The 27,287-nt window shown below is 27.0% G+C and overlaps 5 protein-coding genes across 6 annotated transcripts; 4 read left to right on the top strand and 1 right to left on the bottom strand.

The window, feature by feature from the left end:
• Positions 1–1,942: 1,942 nt before the first annotated feature.
• Positions 1,943–19,754, bottom strand: LOC130675852 (COMM domain-containing protein 4). 2 transcript variants are annotated; one of them, XM_057481843.1, is made up of 8 exons: positions 19,593–19,754; positions 4,474–4,499; positions 3,803–3,874; positions 3,654–3,722; positions 3,243–3,282; positions 2,381–2,581; positions 2,150–2,305; positions 1,943–2,033 (listed from the first exon to the last, which is right to left on the bottom strand). In XM_057481843.1, exons 2-8 carry the CDS (start codon positions 4,474–4,476, stop codon positions 1,978–1,980), a joined length of 597 nt encoding a protein of 198 aa, XP_057337826.1. In that variant the 5' UTR covers positions 4,477–4,499; positions 19,593–19,754; the 3' UTR covers positions 1,943–1,977. The 2 variants fall into 2 exon arrangements, with proteins under 2 accessions (XP_057337826.1, XP_057337749.1); XM_057481766.1 differs by lacking the exon at positions 19,593–19,754 and adding an exon at positions 13,746–13,861.
• On the top strand, positions 4,721–8,318 carry LOC130675689 (rho GTPase-activating protein gacZ-like). The gene is made up of 3 exons (XM_057481551.1): positions 4,721–5,033; positions 5,631–5,743; positions 5,817–8,318. Exons 1-3 carry the CDS (start codon positions 4,986–4,988, stop codon positions 6,457–6,459), a joined length of 804 nt encoding a protein of 267 aa, XP_057337534.1. The 5' UTR covers positions 4,721–4,985; the 3' UTR covers positions 6,460–8,318.
• On the top strand, positions 9,662–13,359 carry LOC130675779 (putative uncharacterized protein DDB_G0280555). Its single transcript, XM_057481666.1, has 3 exons — positions 9,662–10,106; positions 12,587–12,783; positions 12,949–13,359. The coding sequence occupies exons 1-3, from the start codon at positions 9,854–9,856 to the stop codon at positions 13,222–13,224; spliced, it is 726 nt and encodes a 241-aa protein (XP_057337649.1). The 5' UTR covers positions 9,662–9,853; the 3' UTR covers positions 13,225–13,359.
• On the top strand, positions 14,932–20,182 carry LOC130674738 (TELO2-interacting protein 2-like). Its single transcript, XM_057480190.1, has 5 exons — positions 14,932–15,784; positions 16,527–16,655; positions 16,822–16,983; positions 17,671–17,877; positions 19,752–20,182. Exons 1-5 carry the CDS (start codon positions 15,236–15,238, stop codon positions 20,019–20,021), a joined length of 1,317 nt encoding a protein of 438 aa, XP_057336173.1. The 5' UTR covers positions 14,932–15,235; the 3' UTR covers positions 20,022–20,182.
• Positions 20,183–23,534: 3,352 nt separating this feature from the next.
• Positions 23,535–26,532, top strand: LOC130668739 (uncharacterized). The gene is made up of 3 exons (XM_057471172.1): positions 23,535–23,800; positions 23,918–24,422; positions 24,494–26,532. The coding sequence occupies exons 1-3, from the start codon at positions 23,684–23,686 to the stop codon at positions 25,636–25,638; spliced, it is 1,767 nt and encodes a 588-aa protein (XP_057327155.1). The 5' UTR covers positions 23,535–23,683; the 3' UTR covers positions 25,639–26,532.
• The last annotated feature ends 755 nt before the right edge of the window (positions 26,533–27,287 follow it).

Raw genomic sequence — 27,287 nt, 5'->3', positions numbered from 1 at the left:
CTCTTACATATTATGAAAAGCACATCAATATAAAGCTGAAACACTAATAAATAATCCTGATACTTTTTTTAATTTGTCCAATATGTATTAATATAAAAAAAAGTTCATTAAAAAAAATTTATCGTGGACATGCATTAGTCTGTGGTTCAAAAAAACGGCGTGGTACGGATATCTCGAGAACGACTTGACGAAACTACTTAATTTTTTTTTCAAAATTTTCAGAAATAAGCAAAGAAGGTTCCTTTCGAAAATCCCAACTGTAGGCCTTCTCGTTTTTTTTTAAATAAATCATTACGGTTAAAACCGGCAATCTTACATGTAAACAAACACACACTGCCGCCATTTTTCATTAGGAATGTTCTCCTTATTTATTTTTTTTTTTTACTTTTATTACCGTATATTTACCATGGAAATTTCTATGGGAAAAGAGCGGGATGTTCAATTTTATTCGAAATTTAACTTTAAAAAAAAAACATAACATGAGCGTTCGAGGCGTGCACTTTTGGATTTTCCAAATTTTTTTTTTTCATTTCTTTTATACGCACATTTGATCAATTTTATTGGCATAATTAATTAAATTAGTAAAATTTTGATGATTCCCTATTATTAAGTGACTAAATAAACCTTTTTAGCTTTGTTACGACAAAACAGCGTATCTCGAGATACGTCGTTTTGTCATAACAGGGTAGTAGTACCCGATCTCTCATGAATTTATATAATAATACTGAAGTTAGCAAACGTCTAAAATTTTTTGGATCCTACGGTCAATACTACGGTCATCCTACGGTCAATACTTTGGAACTTAAAAAAAATTTTGTATTTGGAATTAATTAATTAAGTAATAGAGAGAGTACATACCCCTGTTAATAATATAGATTACTAAATATAAATAAAAATTAAATTCACCAGAAAGTAAAAGTTACACAATTTCAGTAGCGTTTTAAGATTACAATATGAATTTAGTAATTTTAACTCATATTTTGGAGTAAAAGTTGTTATATTTTTTTCTCCGTGTACCTTTGATCGTAAACTAAATGTTTAAAAGTATTCATTTCATACTAGAAAATTTTCAGTATGTAACAACAATTTCATTTGAATCATTTATTTGAGAAACCCCATAAGTCATGTTTTTTTACGAAATTGGGTTTTTTGCATTTTTGGGTTCTTTGGATGTCCCTCCATAGAAATCAATCAAAATATGCATCAAATCAGCGTTTAAAAAAAAATTAACGGGGTGACAGCAATTTCATTTAATTGAGAAACCCCATAAGTCAATGACTCAAATAAACATATGCAGTTTTAGTTTTACAGAAATAATTTTTTTATTATTATTTAAAATTCGCGCTTTTTTGAGAAATTAATTTCAAAAGGTTTTTTTTTTGTTGACTGTTATATGACTAATTAAAATGTTTAGATTAATTATAATTTTTTGTAATTTCTGAGTTTCAGAGTTCAAATGCATATTTAATACTTCATTTTATCAGTGTAATAAATTATTTGAGTGGAAACATTTAAAAAAACAATGATTTTATAACTTTTCTTTCCGTTCGGTTGAGAAACCCCATAAGTCAATCAACTTTAAATAATTTTTTCAAGTAGTTTCAGTTAAAAAATTAAATTTTTCTTGTTGGAATCTTTTTCAGAAACGCTAACATTATTTTACTCACTTATTTATTTATTATTTTAATGTCAAGTTTTTTCAAAAAAATTTTTTTTGTGTTTCCTGAAAAATTTTGTTTTCTTGACTTATGGGGTTTCTCAAATAAACGATTCATTTACTTTCATTATTCAAAAAATTTTTTTTCCGCGCTAAACTACTCGACAATAATTTTTTAATTTCTCAGAATCATTTGCTACAAAAATATAAAAAATCAATTTTTGTAGGTTGAGATTTTATTGCTTTTTACATAAAAATATTAATAAAAATAATTGGTAATTTAAATTTATATATATTTTATTTTTTTATTAAATTTATGATTACATTGTTTTTATACTACACATATCCTCCATCATACCTCGTACTTTTTTCATCTCTGTAATATAAAATTCATCGTATAATACTTTTAAAAATATTACTACATATATTTATATGTATAAACCCATTATATTTTTTCCATTATCATATATTACAAGTATGAAGTCTACTTACCCTCGATTAAAATGGTCAATTTTTCTTTCGGTATGTTGACGGTTACTTTTTCATCACTACCGTCAATTTTTTTTATTTTTAATCCCATTGTTACAATTATTGAATTTTCAATGTCATCTTTTTTAGTTTCAACTTCTATTGATGACAAAGCATTCACTAAAATAATAATAATTATTGATACAAATGTCAATAACTTTATTTAATTATTTTTAAAAAATCATTCAAATTTACGGCGCAAAGATTGCGATAGAAGATGGTCGTGAATTTGGCTGTAATTATCAGTATGCAGACGACCAATCACAATACTGTGCTCTTTAGGCAGCCCTAATTGTTGTAATTCACTGCTCAAATCATCTGCATTTACTTCGTAACGTGATGATGACGTCATTATCATTTCCAATGCCGATACAATTGAAATTGCATCGTCCCAGTCTTAAATTATAAATTTTTTTTATTTAGCTTCTCACGCGGAAAGTATTGATCTGAGGATAAAATTTGCTAAGACCTTTTTTGTAGAAAATTTTGTCCTCTACAAAAAAGGTCCTAATGATTTTGACGATAACTTCAATAGTTTTAAAGTTATAAGCGATTGAAAGTATTAGAAAATATAAGTAACTTAATTTTGATCATTTCAAATTTTCTTTTTTACTTCTAATGACTGTAACTTACAAACTATCAATTTTATGTTAAAAATTAATGAATCCTTTTTTGTAGAGAATTTTGTCCTCTACAAAAAATGTATCTGTCATTTTTCTTATCAGACCAATATTTTACGAACTGGAGGCAATTTATTAAGTTGGGAAAATTATATAATTTTAAATCGAATTTATTTTTATGTTTATCAAACTTTAAATATATATATATATCTAGTAAACTATCACTTTTTATCAAAATATTGTCAAGACAAATCTTGTAGAGAATTTTACGCTCTACAAAATAGGTATCATTCATTTTTTCGATAAAATTGATAGTTCATGACTTAGAAGCGTTTGATGAATTAAAAAAAAAATAGGACAATACTTCATTTTTTTTTTTTAATAAAAATTATAATAATAATAATTATTATTATTATTATTATTATTTATAAACATACCTAATTTAGCATCTTGAGTAAGCTTCTTTATTTTATCTTCCTAAAATAATAATTAAAAAAAAATAATAACTTTTTTTTTATTACGTCAATTGACGATTTTTTTAAATTTTAAAATAAATTTATATCTATTAATGTTTTTAAAAGTATATGAATTTAAGTAAGCGTTAAAGTAGGTATCATATTAATGAACTGAGGTATAATATGAATGGTACATACAAATATTTTGTTTTTTTTATAAAAATAATTTACGACAAAACAGAGGAAATGAAAAAGAAAAATTTAATATATAAAAACTAGAGTACGCGGATTTGATATTTTTTTTTTTTTGTTCTTTACTTTGTTTTTGTTGTTAGTAAATAAAATAATGTATTGAAAGCAACGTCAAAGGACAAAGGAAAAGGATTTACTTACGTCAATTTCACCATTATTGAGAATTGATTTAACAACGAGCTGACCCAATAATTTCATTTTAATTGAAGTCTAAAAAAAATTTGGAGAAATAAAAAACTATAAATTTTTTTTTATGTAATTAACTATAAATAAGAACTTGTTTTACTGACCATGCGTGACATAGTTATTATTTGTGCCAGTAACCAATCTGGACAGTCGCCATCACCAAGAAATCGAAATTTCTGTAATAATGAGCTTTTATGTTTAGTGACTTAAAGTAAAAGAAAAATTAATATTTTTGAGCAACAGAGACTAAAATTTCCTGTGGAACGAGTACCCACATCGATATATTTGGTAAAGTTAATTTTTTTTCGAAATTAAAATTTTTTATTTTTGAAAAAAATTTTTGAATTTTGAATATAGGCTTCTGGGTACTCATTTTACAGGAAATTGACTGCCCTACACACTGGGAGTATTTATTTTTCTCCTCGTTAAAGTGAGAAAGCACAATAGCAACTTTTAACCTGAAGCTTTCATTTTTAGTGACTAATAGTAAAAGAATAATGAAAATTTTTGGGTTGTAGAGACTAAAATTTCCTATAAAACGAGTACCCACATCGATATATTTGGTAAAATTAATTTTTTTTCGGAATGAAAATTTATTTTTGAAAAAAATTTTTGAATTTTAAATACCAGCATGTGGGTACTCATCATGCAGGAAATTTTCTGCTCTACAGACTGAGAGTATCTATTTTTCTCCTTGTTAAAGTGAGAAAGCACAATAACAACTTTTAACCTGAAGATAGGTAAAAAATTTATTTAAAAAAAATTAATAACTCACCATTTTGTTGAATTAGATAATTAAACCTGTAACAAAAAAAATAAATAATTGATAAAATTTATTAAGAACCTACGCGGACTGTAAATAAATAAAAGTAACATGGAGTAATAAGTAATTGAATAAAATAATATTTGTACAGTCGACGAGCAGGAGATTGACATAAATATGTGTAGAGAAATAATATGAGGTATGTATGAATGAAAATGAAAATAAAAAAAAATTGTAACGTGTCCAGTTCTAAATTAAATTCCCAATGCAATACGTATAGTTGTCGATGTGAAACGAGGTAAGTAATTTAGAAAAAAAAAAAAAAGGTATTAAATACACATGGGAATGAAATGACGAAGATGGGGGACCATAAATACTGGCCGAGTATCGAGAACTGTTGCATTTTACTCAAAAACTTGGTAACGTAATTGTGCGTTCTTGTGCACTTTATATGCATGAAATTTTTTTTTTTTACATCAACGTGTTTTTTAATAAGTGGGTTTGAGTTATTACCGTAAGCAATAATGTTTGGATTAATGGTAATGATAATTAATTTCATTGCGATAATTGAGGTAAGTTCAAAAAATTGTTTTTTGGTTGTAACTCGAGTTAAAAATTTTTTTTCGGTAAATAAATTATAGAAGCTTATACAAAATTTGATTCTGCGTTGAATGAGTACCCACATCAGTATTTTTTTATTTCAAAAAAAAAATTTTGAAAAATTGATAATAAAAATTTTATGAATTTTTAATATGGGCTTGTGGGTACTCATTGAACGTAAAATTTTATTTTTCACCCAGTAAGAGTATTATTTTTTTTTTTATTTTGCTTGGGTATAATAATTACACTATAATTCAAAACAATTGATACTAAATTTGAAGAAAAATTTTTTTTTTTATTCTAAAATATGTGGGAGCAATTTTGAATAAAATTCTGAGTCCAACGAATACCCACATCAATATATACGATTCCCAAAAATTTTTCAAAAAATACTTTTGGAAATTAATAATCAAAATTTTTCGAATTTGAAATATAGGCTTGTATGTATTCATTTAACGCGGAATTTCATATTATACCCGAATCTCTAGTTAATATTCATTAAAATATACATTCGATCGAGTTACACTAAAAAATCCCTAGATCCATATTTACAAAAAACACTTTTTTAGTGTGAAAGTCAACTGGACTCTTCTAATACCATGAAGTTCTTATCACCATCAAATCTACATGTCGCCCAACTCGACCCGAGTCCTGATACAAATTTCCAGTCGCTCCAAACGAGGTAAAATTTTTGCGATTAAAAAAAAACGATAAAAAATTGGATCATCTAAAATTAACTAAAAATATTTTTTCAGATACGAGACTGCTAACAAAAAAATCCAACTAAAATCACCAGAAATTTCTTCAAACAAAAACAATAAATGTTCCGATAAAAATAATTATTTCATTCTTTCAATTGACAAAACAAATAAATTATCACGCCGGCGTCGTACATTAAGTGGTTGGCTTCTCGAGCCGCCATTTTATGTCGACGAGCCCAGTTGGATTTCACTGACCGAGTCTAAATCAAATTATCTATCAAATGACAACAAATTAATTAAAAGTACTGAGCAAGATCCGTTTTATTTCACCCGCGGCAAGAAAAATTCAAATTTTATAAAATCAAAATCATTAATTGGTAACGGAAAAAAAAAAAATTTACCACAAAGATACAAACATTCGGACATTTTAGATATATTACATGAGCCATTTTTTATATCACGGGGTAAAAAAAATAATAATAATAATGCTAATGATGATTATTATGGTAGCGACAGTAGTGTAAATGAAAATAATAGCGGGATTTATGATAAAAGAAATGAAGGTACTGTTAATAATGGTTATAAATTATTAGAATATGATGATGATGACACTAATGGGTCATTACGTGATCGTCGTGGTGATTTTTTTGATCAATTACTTAAAGAAAATGATCCATTTTATGTAACACGGGGTTAAATATTTTTATTATTTCAATTATTTACTTGTAATTAATTCTAACAGACGAAAAATGAATGTGAGGTAAAATGGACCAAGGTGTTTTTTTAATTTTTCAAAATTTATTTGAATTAGTTTTTTGTTTTGTAATTTTGATCAAAAAGAAAATTTATGAATCTGAGGTAAAATGGACCGCGAGTTTTATTTTTGAAAAAGAAGAAAATTAATGCGAGGCAAAATGGGCCAAGATTTTTTTTTAATTTTTCAAAATTTATTCGAATTAATTTTTTTTTTATAATTTGGATAAAAAAGACAAATATTGATCTGAGGTAAAATGGACCACGAGTTTTATTTTTGAAAGGGAAGAAAATGAATGTGAGGCAAAATGGGCCAGGATTTTTTTTTTAATGTTCAAAATTTATTTGAATTAATTTTTTTTTTTACAATTTTGCTAAAAAAGACAAATATTGATCTGAGGTAAAATGGACCACGAGTTTTATTTTTGAAAGGGAAGAAAATGAATGTGAGGCAAAATGGGCCAGGATTTTTTTTTTAATGTTCAAAATTTATTTGAATTAATTTTTTTTTTTACAATTTTGCTAAAAAAGACAAATATTGATCTGAGGTAAAATGGACCGCAAGTTTTATTTTTGAAAAAGAAGAAAATGAATGCGAGGTAAAATGGGCAGAATTTTTTTTTATCAAAATTTATTCGAGTCATTTTTTTTTTCTTTTGTAACTCTGAAAAAAAATTAAAATTGGATTATGAGGTAAAATGGGCCGCGAATTTTATTAGTAAGAAAAAAAATCAATGTGAGGTAAAATAGACCAGGAATTTTTTTTTTTTAATTTTTCAAAATTTATTCAAATAAATTTTTTTTTATAATTCTGATAAAAAAGAAAATTTATGAATCTGAGGTAAAATGGACTGCGAGTTTCATTTTTGAAAGGAAAGAAAATTAATGCGGGGTAAAATGGCCCAAAATTTTTTTTTATTAAAAATTATTTTTCAAAATTTATTTGAGTTTTTTAATTCTTTGGTAATTATGGAGTCGATATGAGGTAAAATGGGCCACCGGTTTTATTTGTAAAAAAAAATGTATTCGAGGTAGAATGGGCCAAGAATTGTTTTTATGGTTACAAATTATTTTTCAAAATTTATTTGAATTTTTTCTGTATTTCCAATAAAAAATAAAAATAACAACATGGGGAAAAATGGACTGCGAATTTTATTTATAAAAAAAAAAATGCCGAGTAAAATGGGCCGCAGAATTTAAAAATTTATATGTAAGTTTGCAGAAGAATAAAAAAATTGAAGATTTTGATTAATGGAGAATGATAAAAAATTTGAATTAGTGTCGGCCAAAAATGAGTATTTTTTAAATTTCGGTAACAATTTTTATTTCGCATCATAAATTACGATTAATAACTTTTGTATTCAATGAAAAAAAGTCGGAGTAAAAACTACAGTCCCTCGAAAAAAAAAAAAAATTTACGTCAATTGCCATGAATAAATAATTTATTTAAATTTCAATTAAAAAAATTATTCCATGTATATTATTTAGTCTTTGTTTTATATAAATATAACATGTAATACGTATAAATATGGACGAGCTGAAAATAAAGTAAAATTACCATAAAAATTGAATGAAAAAATAAAAATAGTAATATATAAATATATATATTTGAGAATTCTATATATGAAATGTGTCAGTAAAAAAGAATGCGTGAAAAAACAATAGTGTGGAAGTAATGCGGATATTTCTGCTCGATCTAACTGCTTTATCCTAAATAAAGAGACAATGATAACATTATTGTCATATAAAAACAAATATCTTTACATAAATATAAATTATTAAATAAATATATGTATGATGTAATAAAGCATTGATAGAAAAAAATTAATTATTTACTTTTATTGAACTTTATTTATTTTTTAATGTTATTATTATTAATAGGACTGTGCAAATCATATTCGATTTAAATTTTCGAATTATTCGTCAATTTTATAATTATCCGAAAGTTGTTTAAATATTCGTTACTTTTCAAAGTACTAAATTCAAACCAAATAAATTCTGATCGACTTTCAAATATTCGATTTTTTTATTCAATGGTTGGTTTTTAAAGTAATCAGGAATAATTTATTCGTAAATTCATGTCTGAACTCTACTTAACTTTGACATAAATTTGAATCATTGAAAAAATGATCACAATTTTAAGTCGTTAAAAAAATAATTTTGAAATAATTCGATAATTTACGAATCGAAAATATTTGAAAGTTCAAATTATTCGATTCGATACGAATAATTCGTAAGTTCGAATTATTTGCACACCTCTAATCTATATTATTAAGAGAATAAGGAAAATTTTGTTCCCGCCATATCTATATGATAGAAATAGTTAATGTTATTGAAATTGGTATCGTTAGATAGGTCTTGACTTGAATTTGTACCTTTTCAAAGTTTAAACTTTTTTTAATTGCCAAGTATTGAGATAAATAGATTTATCTATATCATTCGAATTACATTTAAATTACGCGGGAAAAAAGACGATCGTATTTATTTTCTTTAAATAAATTAATACTTTAATTATTCTGTCACTAAATATGACTGAATGTCACTGAATATATACCTATATTATTTATATCGCGTTACTTATTCCAAAATGACAGATTTTTCTACTCCCTTTTGGTTTTAGGAAACTTCTCAAAGCCAAAAAAGTGTGCATAGAAAAAAAAAGGATTCATTGACACAAAAAATCTTTACTCGCCTAAAGAAAATTTTTACTTACCCCAATAAATTTTTTGCATTGTGAATTGAAAACAAAAATTTATTTAGAACTAGAAAAAATTACTTGGTGCAAGGAATTATTTCTTGATCAAAAAAATTTTTTCTCGCCCCAAGACAATTTTTGTATTTAATTGATAATGCATAAAATTTCTTGGTGCAAATTAAAATTTTTGCGGCAAGAAATCCTTTTTTTGCGTATTTTATAAATTTAATAGTGATATTTAGGCAGTCACGTAGTGACTAAAGGTTGCTCGTTATTATTATTAAAATTTTGCTAATTTATAATAAAAAATATAAAAATGGAAGAAAGAAAATCGTAGCGTAGGTGAAAAAAAAAAAAATTAAGTAACAAAAAAAAAACAAGCCCAGAGCTTTAGAATGCGTTTGACCAATAAGAAACAAGAGGGATTTTTTTTAACCAATAGGATGGACGATGCGACAGGTGGTGAGTATATAAGTATCCCGAGTATTCATAAGGGATGGGACACTTTACAATTGACACCACAAGTTTTACAAGTGACAAGTGCTTTCAATAAAAAAAAAAAAAAAATAAATAAAAAAAAAATTGTGTAGATAATTTAAATAATAAAAAATAATTTACTTTTGTCAATAATAAATTATTTATAATGCAATTTGTTACGGGAATTTGTGTTATTTTTATGATAACGGGAATTGTCGATGGAATTTTATTTGATAGTGTAAAAGATTATTTAAATTATAATAATAATAGTAATAATATTAATAATGATGATGATGATAGTAGTAAACATAAATTAGATAAGACTAATAATAATAATAATAATAATGATAATAGTAAAATATTAGGGATTGTGATAAAACCGACGACGAAATTTTTATTGGTATCAAAAAATAAATTAAGTATGTTATATATATTTATTATTTATTGTATAATATATATTTTTTTACAATTCAATTTTAATATTTTTAAATTTTCGCGGTATATTTTTTTTTTTTTACAAAATCGAGACGCGGGTTGATAAGAAAATTAAAAAAAAAATATTTTTGCTTTCAAAAATTATTTATACAAATTTTTTTTGATCGGATTTTCACATAACTAATTTTTGGTTTTATTAAAACTAAAAAATATTAAATTTTACAAGGCATCGAATTCTCTAAAAAAAAAAAAAAAAAAAAAAATCTACTCGAAAATTTATTTTTTTAAAATATTTAATTTCCAAAAATTGGTAATTAAAAATTTATTTGAATAGAAAACTCAATTAATAATTAAATTAAGTTTTTTTTTCAAATCTTAATAATAAATTATGGCCCTTTATTTTCTGAAGTTTTTTTTTTGTGTTTTTTATTTAAATTCAATGTAAGTTTCCTACGTATAAAAAATTACAATACAAAAAAAAAACATTTTAGTAAAGTTAGCAAGCATTTGAAATTAAAAAAATGTTTTTAAACAGATAAATAATGAACAAAAAAATTTCTAAAAAAATGCATATGTTGAAAATTTTATAAACTATACGTGCAATTTTTCTAAACATTTTTTTAATGTTTATTTTGTTGTTAACAAGAAGCTCAAAAAATTTCTAAACGTCTGCTAACTTTATTGTCGTAAAAAAGACACAAGTTTACAATAGAAATTTGATTTTTTGTGACTATTATAAATCAATTGTCGTGTCATATCAACAATACTGTCATCAATTTTCATCAATGTATTGATCACAAATACTGACATTTACTTCCCAAAAATTAGTTTTTTTTAATATTTACTTGCACAGAATAATTAATTGCAATATATTAAGATTCTCAAAAATTGAAATCATCCCTTTTTTCATAAAATTGAATATACATATATATTAGGGTGGTCGTTAAAAATTAAATTTTCTCAGGCGCCCCATAAAAAGCATCTTTTTAGTGGAAAAATACGTGGGTAATTTGGTTTTTCCTTTGTAAGTAAAAAGAACACGTGCCGCAGGACGATCAAAGTTCATTTTTCGATACAATCGCGGTTTTTTTTAAATATCTCATGAAATATGCAGATTAAAGGAAAAAATCATAAAAACAATTTTGTAGGAAATTAAATTCTTGACAAAAAAGGTCGAATTCATTTTTTTTATAGAATGGGTATTTATGAAGATATTTTAAAAAAACTTTTTTAGATCTGATGTATTGAGCATTTCAAGGATTACAAATTTTGAAAATAACATTTTTCTAAGTATATAGAAACTACAACAAGCATTAATGATTGATATGTCACGAGTTACGAAGTTGTCTATATTTAAGAAAAAACGTTATTTTTAACATTCGTAATCCTTAAAATGCTCAATTGATAAGATCTAAAAAAGTTTTTTCAAAATATTTTCATAAATACGCATTTTATAAAAAAAATGAACATGACCTTTTTTGTCAAGAATTCAATTTCCTACAAAATTGTTCCTATGATTTTTTCCTTTAATCTGCATATTTAATGAGATATTTAAAAAAAAACGCGATTGTATCGAAAAATGAACTTTGATCGTCCTGCGGCACGTGTTCTTTTTACTTACAAAGGAAAAACCAAATTACCCACGTATTTTTCCACTAAAAAGATGCTTTTTATGGGGCGCCTGAGAAAATTTAATTTTTAACGACCACCCTAATATACACAATATATAATATATGTATACAAATACAAAAATACTCATAAAATAACGAATTTCAAAATTCATTTTATTTTTTTAAACTGCAATTGTATTAAAAATTAGTTCTAATTAAAAAAAAAAATTTAGAAATTTTTTCGAGCCAAGGTCAACAATTTTCTTTTAAAATAAAAAATCAGTTTTTAATTTTTATTCCATTATTTAAAAAAATGACTGAAAAATTTTTCCTCAACCACTTTCTGAATTTTAACTTAAAAATTTATCTCTTGTAAAAATAATATAATTGTAATTACAAAAAAAAGTAGAAGTCCCTGAGTTTATTACTGCAATTTTCTACACTTAATTAATTCTTTATTTTTTTAAATAATTATCACAGCTCCTTTAAAACATTCCATCTCTTTTAATATTTTTTTAACTCTCCCAGACTTAAGAGCTCACGTAACTACTAAAGACATTAAACATTTTGTGTTTTTTTTATAGACCAATTTTAACATCACAAAAATTAATTATTAATTATATATATATATATATATATATATATATATATATATATATATATATATATATATATATATTTATATATAATATGTAGTAAAAAAATTCGAGTCCGATTTTTCAAGGAAAAAAAAAAATAATAATCGACTGCGAGGCAAAATGGACTCGAAATTTCGTTATTTACAAAACAATAATGAAACATGGGTAAAATGGGCCGTACTGAATTTAAAAAAAAATAATTATATATTTTTACAGAATCACAAATATGGAAAAAATTATTCCAACTTGATGGTGAATATAAAGAAAATTCAATGGAGTCGCATAAAAAAATTTCTAAAAAATCTTTAGTCTCAGTGGGTTTTCATGAAGGGCCTAATTATCATATGGAATTACAACCATCTGGAGTTCCCATATCTAAATGCGTGCATTTTGTTAAAGTTCATCCTAACAAGGTTACTATACAAAAAAAAAAAAAAAACAGAATTCTTTAATTTTTATTCTTGTATCCCTGACCAAATTACCCCCTTTATTATTTAATACGTCTCAGCTGGTGTATTAAAAATTTATGAAGATATTATTAGTAAGAATAATAACAATAATGATAATTATTAAAATAGGAAAGAAGAAATCGAATTTTCAATGCGTGGGGAGGAAAACGAAATTCAATTCCATTTAAAATAGATCCTAAAATACGTCGTCCTTCACGAATGCCATTCAACAGTTGGGGTGGAAAACGTCAAGTTGATTATTATCAAGATGATAATAGTGAAGATTTAAATAAAAAACGTATTAATGTTGCGGATGCTGGAGTTAAAAAACCATTTAACAGTTGGGGCGGAAAAAGAAGTTTTGGTCATTATTTTCATTTGTATTCATCTGATAAAACAATATAAATTTATGTAACTTGTTTTTCACTACATTTATTTTTACGTTAAAATTTAAAAAAAGGAAAAAAAAAATTTTTTTTAGTTTCTTTTTTTTAAAATATTTTTTTTTCGAAAATTTTTTTTTTTGAAAATCAATTACTGTACATTGTAAAGCATAAAATTTCCTGTTGAATGAGTACCCACATCAATATGTTTTGGTTAAAAAAAAAATTGAGTTACTATTATTATTATTTGATAAATATACATATGAGTATATTTTTTTTATTCGAGTATAGTGATGTGGGTACTCATTCAACGGGAAATTTACCAGAGATATCGAAATTCAAATGTTTAAACTTAAAATATTGATCTATGAAATTGTTAATTGGTAAATTGTTTAATAATATGAATTATTTAATCAAATAAAATAAATATAAGCATCAATAAAATATTTCATTAATCTGTTCCTTATCAATTTTTTTTTGTTTTGTATTCAAGTAATTTTTTATTTGAATTTTAATTTGAAAAAAATTTTATATTTAACTAACCTGATTTATGATTTAATTAATTAGTCTTATTAAATTAATTGTATAATATTGTTGGCAAGGTTAGTAAACACGCTTGTTGTTATTGTTTTGTTTTTTTATTTTTACGAACTGTCAAATTTTATTATCGGCAGTACAACTGAATTTACATGTGCCGCCATCTTGTAATCAAATTTCAAATCAAAATGGCGCGGATTTTTTCTTATGTTCAAAATTTCAAATGCTATTCACATTGAAAAATTTTTATAATTTACAATAATTTAAAACAAGTCATCGAAAAAAGTCACGCCAAGTTCTAATTTTTTTTAATTTGGCGCCAAAATTTCCATTTATCGTTTCTTGTAATTTTAAATCGTCATTCTGATGAAATTATTAAAGATACGAAAAAAATGATGGCATACATTGTGTGGCTCTTAAAATTTTCTACAAAAAACCATTCTTATAATTTTCACCTAAATCTCATAGTTTATCAGTACTATCAATTTTACACACAATCGAAATATATAAAATATTACTCCCATAAAAATTGTCTCTTTTAAATTCAAAATTCCAGCTAAACTATTAAAGATACGGAAAAATTTAAAGATACTAATTTTGTAGCTGACAAAATTTCTTTCAAAAAACTATTCTTAAAATTTTCACTCAAATCTCATAGTTTATTCGTAATTTCGATTTCAAATACAATAAAAATAAATAATTCCACTCCTGTTAAAATTGAGTCTTTTAAATTTAAAATTTCAACCGAACTATCAAGTATACGCGAAAATGACCCTAGTCAATCTTGTAGCTTACAAAATTTCCTACAAAAAAGGTTTCGGTAATTTTTTATCTCAATCTCATAATTTACGAATTATCTCAATTTAATGCACAATTCCCTTATAAAAAATGTCTCTAAAAAATCAAACATTAGCTAAGATATTTATTTATTCCCTTTATATTAATATATAATATATGTAATATCAAATCTAAAGTACTTCTGCTTTCTATAAATCAGAAAATAAATTTTAAAACTCATCAAAACCATGTGCCGCCATCTTGTTGACTCAAATCCAACTAAAATGGCCTCCCTTTAAAGTTACCGCCATCTTTCGTCGAAACAAAAAGTTAATTAACAACAAAAATATTTTTGAAAATTTCCTAAATCGATAAAATAATTTCCTATCAACCTTTTCGTTCTTTTTCTTGTCATTCTTGTTCGTTCCTTCTAACCTCTGGCAAAAAATCTTACAATTTATTATCAGAAAATATTGATAATTAAAATTAAAATTTTTAAATAAACTCTACTAGAGTAAAATTTGAAAAATAAGTTGATTATTTTAGAAATTTTGAGTAAAATTTTTTTACAAATAAAATTTTTTTTACAAAGAAAAATCTTCATTGTTTCTAGAACAATGAAGGGCAAATAGTGTCGCAATTTGTTCGTAGAAAAAAATCAAAGGGAGTTCGTAGAAAATTGAAATAAAAAAAATTTTGATTTCAAAGCTTAAGTAAAAATGGATAATTTAGTTAAAAATATCGAAAATATGGAAATAACAAACAATGAAGAATTAATATTAAATAAAATAATAATAAACTTAGAAAATTTAATAAATAATTCATTAGTACCGGAAAAAATAATTGGATTTGATAGACCGTGTGACCGAAATGATTTTAGAAATTTTGAAAATTTAATAAATAATTATTTGAATGAAATATTAATCGAATTAAATAATTTGAAAAATTATAACATCGATAAAAAATTATTAATTATTGATAACGTTGATTTAAGAATTATTTTGTTAAAATTAGTAATAATTATTGGGGAAGAAAGTGAATTAAATGTGTGGAATAATTCAATCACATTGGAACTATCAAATAAATTATTGATTGAAGTTTGCTGGTTTTTTGGTGTCGATAAAATTTCTGATATTTTTATTAATAACGATTTTGATGATAGATTACGTGATATTTTATTATTATTGCGACCTAAGTTATTAAAAAACACATGGAAAAGTAATCCTGCAAGTGTTGTTTGTTACAAATGGGTTTTGCATCAAGTTGAGGTATTTTTTATTAATTACTATAAATAAAAAAAAAATAGTTTTTGGATATTGTTTATTGGTCCTGAAACTATAACGAAATATTTTTAAATTATTTGAGCTTTTTCTGAGCCATTGGTCGAAAAAGCGCTGAGCGGATTCGGTGGCGGGGTTGTGAAAATAAGGGCTGAAAAAATTTTTCGATCATGTCATTTTGTAGAGAATTCAATGCCCTTTCAAACGAGTACCCACATGACGTACTTATTTTCGGTTGGTATTTATATTTATATATATTGGAATTTGTCTGAAATGTATGAGCGGTAAATTTAAAAAATAAGTACAGCTTGTGGGTACTCGTTTGAAAGCGCATTCAGTTCTCTATTCAAAGATGCAGAGAAAAAATTTTTCCCGCATTTTTTTTTTTTAATTTTTGAAACAGATTTTGTAATTTGGAAAAAAATTTTGATCATGTAATTTTGTAGAGAATTTAACGCCACTTCAAACGAGTACCCACATGACGTACTTATTTTCAGTTGGTATTTATATTTATATATATTGGAATATGACTGAAATATATGAGTGGTAAATTTAAAAAATAAGTACCGCTTGTGGGTACTCGTTGGAAAGCGCATTAAATTCTCTATTCAAAGGTCCATAGAAAAATTTTTTCCGACACTTATTTCTGAAACTCTTAAGGCCGATTTAATAAGTAGAGAATTTTTTTCTCGTAGGATCACAGTAGATTATTAATTAATTTAATTTATAGATGCCTGGACTGCTTAAATATTTAACAGGAGTATTACCAACAGCTTTACTTATCTACGATGACTATGTGCCAGAAAATCGTATAATTGGATTAATTTGTATTAGAAAAATACTTGAGCATTCATCTCTGGTATATAAATAATTTTTTATAATAATAATTACACTGTTCTCATTATGAAACTAGTCACAGTTTTCTTTCAATATTTCTTTGATAAAAAAATGATATTTAATATTTTTTTGAAATCAGTGATTAGTCCGATGATAAAATTTCGTAATCAATTAATTATTTTTTTTAGCAAAACGAATTTGTAAGAAGTGGTTACGCTGATGTACTTTACGACGCACTAGAAAAATTAACTCACGAGCGTGAAGTTAAATATATAATTCCACTTTATAATTGCATTACATTAATATTAATAAACATTGAATCAGCAAATAATACAATAAATCCTTATGAGGTAATTATAAAAAAAAATTTTTTGACAACAAACTTCTATCAAGTAAAAGATCCTCATTTCTACAAAGGCCCCAATTAAAAACCATGTCCCGATAAAGAAATTTCTTTCTTAAAAAATTTTTCTTTTTAAATTTAAATTCTGGCTAAACTATCAAAGATATCAAAAAAGTGAAAGACACCGATTTTGTAGCTAATAAAATTTCCTACAAAAAAGGTCCTTATAAATTTTTGTCTAAATTCAATAGTTTGTCAGTAATTAATATTTAATGAACGATCGATAAATAAAACTCTCGTTTCTATTGAAATTTTTTAAAAATAAAAATTCTGGCTAAACTATCAAAGATATAGAAAAAATGAAAGATACCGATTTTGTAGCTGATAAAATTTCTTACAAAAAATGTCTTTATAAATTTTTGTCTAAATCTTATAGTTTGTCAGTAATTAATATTTAATGAACGATCGATAAATAAAATTCTCGTTTCTATTAAAATTTTTTTTAAATAAAAATTCTGACTAAACTATCAAAGATATCAAAAAAATGAAAGACACCGATTTTGTAGCTGATAAAATTTCCTACAAAAAAGGTCCTTATCAATTTGACTCTTAACCCCATAGTTAAGACGTAATTTAAAATAAATGTGATCTATAAAATGAAAAACTAGAAAATAAAAATCTGTATTATTTTTAGTGGACAAAACGGGATGACATCTTGGCAACTTTATTAAACAACATGGAATTAGAAAATAATTTAGAACTACGTCATGCTTATATCACAAGTTTACCACAATTACTAACGAATATCGGTTGTGCTAAATGGTGCGAACGTTTAATTAGAATATTATCCGAGTACTGTGGCCATCATACCGATTTAAAAACACTGAAAGCAACATTACAGGTATTTATATAAATTTATTAATGATTTAATTTAAAAAAAAATGGTAGTAGATACCCTAGGCTACTAAGCCTTCTTAAGAAAGTTTTATGTAAATCTGTATCTTGAGACGAAACGGCAACCGATTTTCAATTCAAAGAGTCTTTGAAATTTTTTAAAATATCAATAGAGGGCTAAAAAATTCGCATTCTTAAGAGTTGTAATTCATGTCCGAGAAAAACCGTTTTTAAATTCCCATTTAGTTTTCTAATTACATTTGAAATATTTATGGAATTCGAATGAGGAAAATCTACCGAGGAACTCCGTCTTATCCATTTTTCCAGAAGCGGAAAAAATCTCTGTAATGATAATCAATTAATAGACCAATAGAAATTAAAAATTTGAGAATTTGTTGAGTACGGCCTAGTCTTAAGCAAATCTGATCTAATACTTAGCTAAGATACCAGCGTAAGACCCATTATTCTAAATAAAGAATTGCTTAAGATACCTGCAAATGGCGACCGTTACTTCTTTACTTCCTGACCCGTGTATTCAGTATTAGTATATTTTGATAGCAAGACTCTTTGGTCAGAAAGTTGGTATCAATTAGTTGCGATCAAGTTGACGACAATTTTCAGCTTTTGTAACTGTTGACTACAAGTTGTTACCAAATTTCCCAGAAAGTTGTCGGCATCTTATGGAAATGACAATTTTTGCGACCAATTTGGTGATAAATTGCTGCTAGCTTGGCTTTTAGGGGTAACTTTAGAGCTGCTCACTTACCCTGATAGCCAAGTTGGCGACAAACTGGCATCAAACTAAGAGCCACAACCAAAAAAATTGATGTTTCCATAAGATGATGACAACTTTCTGGGAAAGTTGGGAGCAAAGGTTGGCAATTCCATAAGTTGACGGAAAGTTGCCTTCAACTTTCTCAGAAACCTGCATTCGGCTTACGGCTGCTCGCAGGCGTTAACTTTCTCAGAAAGTTGGCAGTAATATGCAGCCAACAGTTACGGAAGCTAAATTTGTCGTCAAGTTGGTCGCAAACTAATGAATACCAACTCCCCTAATAGTCACACTTTAAAGATAATCGCTCAGCAAGTTCTGCAGTGAAACACTTACGGCTAACTTAACGACAAATTTTTGGCAAGCCTCGGCTGGATAATAGTTGCGTGCAAGTTGATGCAAATCAACTGCCGTCATCTGAATGTAATTTGACAGAAAAACTTGCCATCAATTTGAAGTGAAACTTTCAATCAACTTAACGTCATTGTCTGATAGTAACACTTGTAGTCAAATTGAATTCAAGTTACAGACAATTTACTATCAACTTAAAGGTAACTGCTTGCTCTCCAACACTTGTCTTTTAATTGGCTTCGGAATGCGGCAGTAGCTTGAAGTTAACTTCAATGTTTAAGGTAGCTATCAGGGGAATCCCAACTCGTGTTATCAGGGTACTGTTCGGTTTGATTTTATCAACCGATAAATATTAATAATTCCTAGCGCTTTTAATTTTAATGAGGATCACTAGGTTTGCTGTAGGAACTGAATTTGAGCCTCTGGTAATGATAAAAAAATAATAAACCCGATATTTAAAAGGAATTCTGCAGCAACTTTTACTTACTACTGTCAGTTAAGAGTAGAAGAATTGCTGCAAATTTTTCCTACAGATTTACGTAAATCTTTAGAAATAATCTTAAGTAAAACTTGATGAAAGCTACAGAAAGTATACTTACGCAATCCATCTTTTTTTAAATCTTCCGTAAGAGACTTACTGAAGGACTTTCGTCAAGTAATTTGCCTAAGACAATACTACTAGGCTAGCAAGTAATTAATAATCCAGTCATTGGTACTGACACTGATAAATCATAATTAATAAAAAAAATAATTAACAGTTTGCAGAAATAGTATTATCGATGTTCCACGTACGGATTCCCGCGCATTGTTTGATATTATACACAGCATTTTTGAAATTACACTACGACTTGACAGAGACTCCAATTTTCGATGAAGAAATAATACGAAGCTTAGAACGATGTATTTATTTACTGTACAAAGTAACTCCGAACATCGGATCGGCGATTATAAGAGACGACCGCATGAGAATAATTATTAAAAATAGTATTCATACAAACTGTTTTAGTGATACTAAGTACTGCAATTAATTATTTATTAATCACTTATACATTAATATTGATATTATTATTATTATTACTATTAGATTTATAAAAATTATAGTATTATAGTCATTATGATTATCTAATCAAATGTGATTTATCATGTAATGCCATATTTATTATTAAAGTTTATTAAACTTATTATTAAACTTCAATGTCTATTTTATTTATTGCCTTGTTTGATTATTTACGAGTTAAATCAAACTACAATTATTTTTAATACTACATATCGTTAGAAGACGATAAATATATGGCGACAAATAGGTATATATATTTATGAATATATGTTTTTTACATATATTGGATTATATATTTTTAATAATATATTTCTTTTTATATAATGTTTTATATTTCTCTATATATATTATCTCATATAATGCTCAATATGTTTTTGTCATATGAATCGTTTATTTGAGAAACCCCATAAGTCAAGAAAACAAAATTTTTGAGGAAACACAAAAAAACATTTTTTTGGAAAAACTTGACGTTAAAATAATAAATAAATAATTGAATACAATAATGTTAGCGTCTCTGAAAATGATTCCAACAAGAAAAATTTAAATTTTTAACTGAAACTACTTGAAAAAATTATTTAAAGTTGATTGACTTATGGGGTTGCTCAACCAAACGGGAAAAAAAAGTTATAAAATCATTGTTTTTAACTTCCTGCTAAGAAAATTGTAAATTTTCAAAAATTCGGGAAGTTATTGGTTTCGGTCCGATTTACGAAAATCGAATTTCCATCAGATGTCGACGTTTCGAGGTCCTAGGAAGCTATCCTGACTAATTTCACGATGATGTCCGAGTGTATGTATGTGTGTACGTACGTACGTATGTATGTATGTAAATATTCATAACTCTTGAACGGATGAACCGATTTTGATCGTTGAGGTGTCATTCGACGCGGCTTGTTAATGTCTTGGAGCCGTAAAAATTTGAACTTAATCGGTAGGGTGCGTTCAGAGATATTTCAAAAATAAAATTTTTTCGAAAATGTTTTATTTGGATAACTTTTAATTTGCTCGATGGATTGATTCTAAAATCTAATCAGCTCTAAAACTCTATAAGCCGCGTCGAATGCCACTTCAACCATCAAAATCGGTTCATTCGTTCAAGAGAAACCGTTGACGAAAGAATTCAAAAAAAATTTTTTCCTTGGTTTTTTTGAAATTTCTCAAAAACGGCTAAATAAATCAATTTCAAAATTTGATCAGCTTCAGAACTTGATAAAACGCGTCGATTGCCACCTCAACCATCAAAATCGGTTAATTCGTTCGCGAGATATCGTGGGAGAAGGAAATGCTAAAAAATGGTTTTTTACAAAACAATGGCATACAAAAGTATTTGCGAGCTCGAAGAGCTCGAAAATACATTCACAATAATGTTTTCGAGCTCAGCGAGCTCGAAAACAGCGGGAAGTTTTGGGGCTGGCCCGCAGGGTCAACTGACAGACCGATTTTTTTCTCCGTGTATGGTTAGATTGAATTTCAATCTGAATTCCTTCCGTCTTTCGGAGTTTCAAGGTTAAAAAAAAAATCCCTTTCTACATGGAGTGAATAGGGAGATTTTTTGTTTCAGTGGAGCGATTTCGGAGTGATGTGGATTTCATTTTAATGTGCAGCCACTCCGATCCGGAGTTTTAATGTTAAAATAAATTGCCCTTCGTAGAAAATTCAATTTCGACAGGACTAAAAAAAATACAAAATTTTTATCGTATAGAGCTTATACAGAATTTCATCAGTTGAATGAAATGATGACTTTGCATAAAATACAAATGTGAATATTTATCATAATTTCAATTTAAAAAATTTATTCCTGGTCCTTAAAAAAGTCTTTAGAACCTGTCTTTCCTCATTTCTTATCCATACTTATTTGCAATCGCGAAGCGTGTTAGTGGGTAAGATTGCAGACAGGTGGCAGTCTATTTAACGATTATTTTCTGGCCTATACTTTCAATAACTAATTTAATTTAACATTTATACAGAAAAGAAGATCAGTATCGTTACATGTAAGGGAAGGTGGGGCAGAACGGCCCCCCTGGGGCAGAGCGGCCCCCCTGAAATTTTGATCAAAAAAAATTTTTTTTTTTCGCCTAATTACTATAAATCCGATATGTTTGCGCATTTTTACCCCTACGCATGACTTTTGGGGCAATATGGACAAGCCTAAAATAAAAAAAAAGTGATTTTTTCATATTTTTATCGTCGAATTAAAAAAAAATTAGTATAATTCCACATTTCTAGCCCCACGCATAACACCTGGGGCAAAATGGACCAGCCGAAACTTCCGAAAAAATTATTTTTTCATATTTTTCGGCCGTTTCTTTATGTAAGAGGCAAATTTGGTCACTCAAAATTTATAAAAATTAAATTTTTTTTTTTAGTTGATAAATTTTTGAAATAAAATAAAATTATAGAATTGATTTTTTGTTTTTATTAAATAACAATTAGTAATTAAGGTAATCGAGAGTGAACGATTTATTACACTTTAAAAAATTTTTTTCGAGTAATATAAAACGAAAAATAGTTGTCAAGAGAAAGAAATACATTCTTAATGATGAAAACAATTTAAAAAAAAAAAAAAACGAAAAAAAAAAATTTTTTTTATCACTTTATGGAGGGGGGCCGCTCTGACCTACAAAAAATTTTTTTTTTCAAAATTTTGGCAAAATGTCCATAAATTTGTTCGAAATAGGACAAAAGTAACGTGATTTAATAGTTGAAAGACACAAAAAGTAATAATTGGCATAGGGGGGCCGCTCTGCCCCACCCTCTCCTATTAGCTTTTAGTTCGACGCAATGCTATTACTTCCTATGGCATATGAGCGTAACCTAGAAGCTAGCAAATTGATTCGAATATTATTGATCCCTTTATAACGAAAACTTTGAATGAGTCAAGAAAGATAATATCCCATATACTTTAGATATTTGGGTCCTGTGAGCATGAATGGAAAGTTTTCATTCTGATAACTTACAATAAATTAGGAAAATTTATGCGTTTTCATTTGGGACAGTAAATTTTTAGTTCGTTTAATAGTATACTGAGACAGTTTCATTGGTTGAAATATTTCAATTAATTGACTATATTTTTATGCTTTTTTTCGAATTTATAAATAAAATTATATTTCTCTTCACTTGTTTCTAGCAGTTCAAATATAAGGTTTGCAAAATAGTTTTTTTTTTATAAATCAATATCGTTTCATGTAATTATGAAACTTGTGGTCTACATTTGCATAGAAGAAGAAATGGCGATGTCACAAAATATAGCAAAAATGGTCAACAGAATTGATCGAATGAACTGCGCACGTTCGTTATATTTCACCACGTAACCGCATATTAGCCAATAGTTTTGCTCTTTGGTCCCTTCTACTCGAATAGTACTTTCCTGAAAAAAGGGAACTATGCAAATATTTTATTTGCGCAACTCACAATTTCGAAAATATATATATTCCATCCCGACGTCGAGAAACTATTTATCCAAAAGAGACCATCGAATGTAGTCATCACTATTTATAATACAACTCAGTTAATTTTTCGATAAAAGTGATCAGAAAACTGTCTTTCAAATATCGGAACTTTCTACAAATCCAATTAATTTTATAATTTAAAAACAAATTTTATTGTTACAAAAGTTTTATAAATTTACTCACGATGATGATATCAATGAGGAATATTATTTTGAGTGTATGGTTCGCAAGTGTTTCTTGTTGTGAATTCGAAAACTTCAATTTATCAGTAACAGATACTCCAATCACACACATAAATGTGGTAACTAAATTTTTATATTTTTAATAATTCCAACATCACCGTTATAAATTTTTTTTTTCTACAGTTTTTTTATGGGTAATAATAATGATGACAAAACTTTCGTTTGTTTTCTATCAGGCTCAACTTTTTCAACTTTGTTATGCGAATCCATCAAATCCTATAGCCATCACTGAAAACTTGGCAAAGACATTGCACAAAAATTTGGCCGATACAATAAAGGCACCTGTCATTATCATCAACGATGAATTCATATCAAGAGACATTCAACTATACTTTCCAACCTATCCAATGTATATTTTATCAGTGTCAAGTTATAAGGAATTGAACGCTCTTCTACGGAAATTAATATTTTCACCCTTCTGGAGTATTCAATCAACGTTTTTCGTGATCGTTGAATCTGTAGAATCATGTGAAATGGATTCATTTCAAGCTTTGGAACTACTATGGGAGTTTGAACTGTTATCATGTGTCGTAGTGTGCTCTAGTACCGGCGCTGAAACCACTCTCTATACTTACAATCCTTTCACAAAGCGAGCTCCCGATCCTTGGATTGAAATTGAGAAAAATTGGTTTGACTACCGTCGTCGACCATTGACCTTCTACAAGCAATCTTTCACTGATAGTAAATACCTGTTATTATTCATATTATTATTCATTTTATAATTAATACACCATGAATTTTTTTTTATCCAGATCAAAACATATGTGCGAATCTTACTTTCGATAAAACTAAACTTCTTGATGGTTATCCTGGTACAATAGCCGTGACGAATCGGTTTCACAGAAGATTTTACTTTATTGAAACATTTGCTTCTTTGAACATGACTCCGCAAATGACTAAATTCGTAGATCCTATTTTAGTCGCTAGATCAATAATAAATGGTAAACGAGATATTAGTGACGACTTGTACGCTGATTATGCAACTCAATTTGGAGACGTAGTGCCCGTGATTTTTGAAGAATCTTATGCCATAGCAACACAAAAGCGAAGTTTTCAACCAGTATTTTATGAAGTTGAGAATGTCATTGATATTAATGGGGCTATAGGGATAATAATTATTCTTCTTCTAATTACCGTCCTGATTATATTGCACAACGGGTATCAAGTGAGATTGGCTATTCTGGATGTCTTGAAGCTGTTGATGAGTATGGGAATGGATACACCTCTTGATCGACTTGCCATGAAATTAACCTTCTTTACTGCTTTTTTGTTCGTTTTTATATTTGGTCCATCGCTTGAGGGACAAATATTCGCCTCACTTACTCGCCCGCCATCTCAGAACGTGGAGTCCCTTAAGGACTTGTATGATCAAAAGTACCACGTATATTACATTCAAGCGATCCATAATAATGTCTTAGGAGAGGAATTATGGAAAACTGAAGAGGAAATGAAATATTTACATCCCCATTCATCCTCTTTTTCCTTAGAAGAATGTTTGCAACTAATGATGCGTGATCCTGAAGTTGCGTGTATTGATGAAAATAAGGTCTTGTTATCTTGGACTATGGATTTTCACATTCACATATCCAAAAGATTAGTGTTTAACACGAATTTTTTCCATCATCATCGCTTAAATTGGGCCCTGGGCAAACGATTTTATCAGAGATTATTAAAATTTAAAGAATTAGGTCTCACAATTGAAGAATCAGTGTACGCAGGGATTGCATCACACAAAATGAAAATGGAAGAAAGAAAAAAAAAAATGTTAGATCATGACATAATCGACGCTGAAGATTTGACAAATTTATATATATTCTTGGCTTTTTTTCAGCTTCTGGCAGTCATCATATTTGGTATTGAACATATCTTCGCATATTATCGCCGACAAAGACGATAGAAATAAAAATTCGATAACATCGAAAAAATATGCCTATTAAAAAAAATCGGATGCGCGTGACTCAATAAATTTGATTGTGTAGATTTCCTCCATTCAACCGATTCGTATGTTTTTTTATTTAAATTAAGTTATTTATTAACAGTCGACTGTTATATTTTGTGAGTATTAAAGCAAAAGCTTCACCATTAGATGTGATTTTTACAATAATAATTGTGCAAGTAATCATAACATATATTACGAGAATTTAAAAATATTGAATATAATTCTAACCACTATAGTTGTAATTACACAATAATATATATATATTTTTTTCAGTTTCCCTGACTAAAAACTTCGATTGAATCTGATTCAATACAATAAGAATTGTGACTTTCCATATGAGACCGATTAAATCTAATTGAATAAATTTTAATCGGGAAACAAAACAAGATTTTTTTTCCGTTTCAATTCAATTCAGTCTGAGTTTTTAAGCAGGGTTCAATATCACATTTAAATGTGTCTCCAATTCAATTGAATTTTCGATTTTACTAATAAGATTCAATTGTATTGTACCAAAAAAAAAAATGAAAAATGAATATTTTAATGAGGCACGATATGATCAAATTGTGTAAGTTTTAATCGTCTTTACAAGTAATTTATTGAGCTATTCTTCCGATTAGGTCACCCTGCCGATTTCACGATTTTTTATCTCACGATTTTGGCTACCGATTTCGCTCTAAATTTCAGGAGATCTTCTTTATGTCATCACAAAAGACGTGTGAAGTTTTGAGTGAAATCGGTAGCCAAAATCGTGGAAAAGAAATTGTTGAAATCGGTGGGCTGACCTAATTGGAAGAATAGCCATTTATTGATTTGAGTAATAAATATTAGTTTATAAGTCATGTCTAACGTTTAATCAGGACTTAATATTTATCAATTTGTAATTCAGAAAAATTTAAAATATTGTAATTTATTAATAAAAATAACAAATAATTAAAAATTATTTTTTCAATCATTTTTCTGACCTTATGATATATAAATGTTATTGTTATAAATTTTTGCAGCATTCAATTGTTTGTGTACCCGGGAAAAAATGCTTAGATATGATCATATCTGTTCATGTATGATGTTCACGTTACTAAACATTTTTTCTATTATTGTAAAAATATAAGGTTTTTTTTTCTGCTGATCGATACCTTTGAATGTTATAATAAAGGGTCTAGGTCACAGTCACATGGAAGAAGAAATGGAAATGCGTTATAACTAAAATACAAACATGTAACACTATTGATCGTATTATATTTCATAGCTATATTTATATAATATTATTCAACAAAAATTATAATTATGCTGACAATATCAAGGGTGGGTAAATTCAATTATAAAGCATTCGTTTGCTGATAAAAAAAAGCTGTTGTAAATTTGCGAGCATTCAGAATAATATAATTTGAAGTCTCGTTATGGTTGAATTGAATTTTAATCTGAATTCCTTCCGTCACTCGGAGTTTCAAGGTTAAAAAAAAAATCACTTTTACATGGAGTGAATAGGGAGAATTTTTTTTTTCAGTGGAGCGATTTCGGAGTGATGTAAATGTAATATTAATCTGCATCCACGCCAATCCGGAGTTTTAATGTTAAAATATATTGCCCTCCGTAGAAAATTTAATTTA

This window comes from Microplitis mediator, chromosome 1 (genome assembly GCF_029852145.1).
Source record: "Microplitis mediator isolate UGA2020A chromosome 1, iyMicMedi2.1, whole genome shotgun sequence".
Lineage (NCBI taxonomy): Eukaryota > Metazoa > Arthropoda > Insecta > Hymenoptera > Braconidae > Microplitis > Microplitis mediator.
This window is presented reverse-complemented; position numbering and strand designations above follow the sequence as displayed.

What these genes read in the sequence shown, in the direction of transcription:
- LOC130675852 (XM_057481843.1), bottom strand. An exon ending in TCTATCGCAATCTTTGCGCC is followed by an intron (nt 2,306 to 2,380) that starts GTAAATTTGAAT and finishes TTATTATTTTAG; the next exon opens with TGAATGCTTTGTCATCAATA. An exon ending in ATTGACCATTTTAATCGAGG is followed by an intron (nt 2,034 to 2,149) that starts GTAAGTAGACTT and finishes TTTATATTACAG; the next exon opens with AGATGAAAAAAGTACGAGGT.
- LOC130675689 (XM_057481551.1), top strand. Translation starts at nt 4,986, where the DNA reads ATGTTTGGATTAATGGTAATGATAATTAATTTCATTGCGATAATTGAG. An exon ending in ATTTCATTGCGATAATTGAG is followed by an intron (nt 5,034 to 5,630) that starts GTAAGTTCAAAA and finishes ACACTTTTTTAG; the next exon opens with TGTGAAAGTCAACTGGACTC. An exon ending in TTCCAGTCGCTCCAAACGAG is followed by an intron (nt 5,744 to 5,816) that starts GTAAAATTTTTG and finishes ATATTTTTTCAG; the next exon opens with ATACGAGACTGCTAACAAAA.
- LOC130675779 (XM_057481666.1), top strand. Translation starts at nt 9,854, where the DNA reads ATGCAATTTGTTACGGGAATTTGTGTTATTTTTATGATAACGGGAATT. An exon ending in GGTATCAAAAAATAAATTAA is followed by an intron (nt 10,107 to 12,586) that starts GTATGTTATATA and finishes ATATTTTTACAG; the next exon opens with AATCACAAATATGGAAAAAA. An exon ending in TTAAAGTTCATCCTAACAAG is followed by an intron (nt 12,784 to 12,948) that starts GTTACTATACAA and finishes TTATTAAAATAG; the next exon opens with GAAAGAAGAAATCGAATTTT.
- LOC130674738 (XM_057480190.1), top strand. Translation starts at nt 15,236, where the DNA reads ATGGATAATTTAGTTAAAAATATCGAAAATATGGAAATAACAAACAAT. An exon ending in TACTTGAGCATTCATCTCTG is followed by an intron (nt 16,656 to 16,821) that starts GTATATAAATAA and finishes TATTTTTTTTAG; the next exon opens with CAAAACGAATTTGTAAGAAG. An exon ending in CACTGAAAGCAACATTACAG is followed by an intron (nt 17,878 to 19,751) that starts GTATTTATATAA and finishes AATAATTAACAG; the next exon opens with TTTGCAGAAATAGTATTATC.
- LOC130668739 (XM_057471172.1), top strand. Translation starts at nt 23,684, where the DNA reads ATGATGATATCAATGAGGAATATTATTTTGAGTGTATGGTTCGCAAGT. An exon ending in CAATCACACACATAAATGTG is followed by an intron (nt 23,801 to 23,917) that starts GTAACTAAATTT and finishes GTTTTCTATCAG; the next exon opens with GCTCAACTTTTTCAACTTTG. An exon ending in CAAGCAATCTTTCACTGATA is followed by an intron (nt 24,423 to 24,493) that starts GTAAATACCTGT and finishes TTTTTTATCCAG; the next exon opens with ATCAAAACATATGTGCGAAT.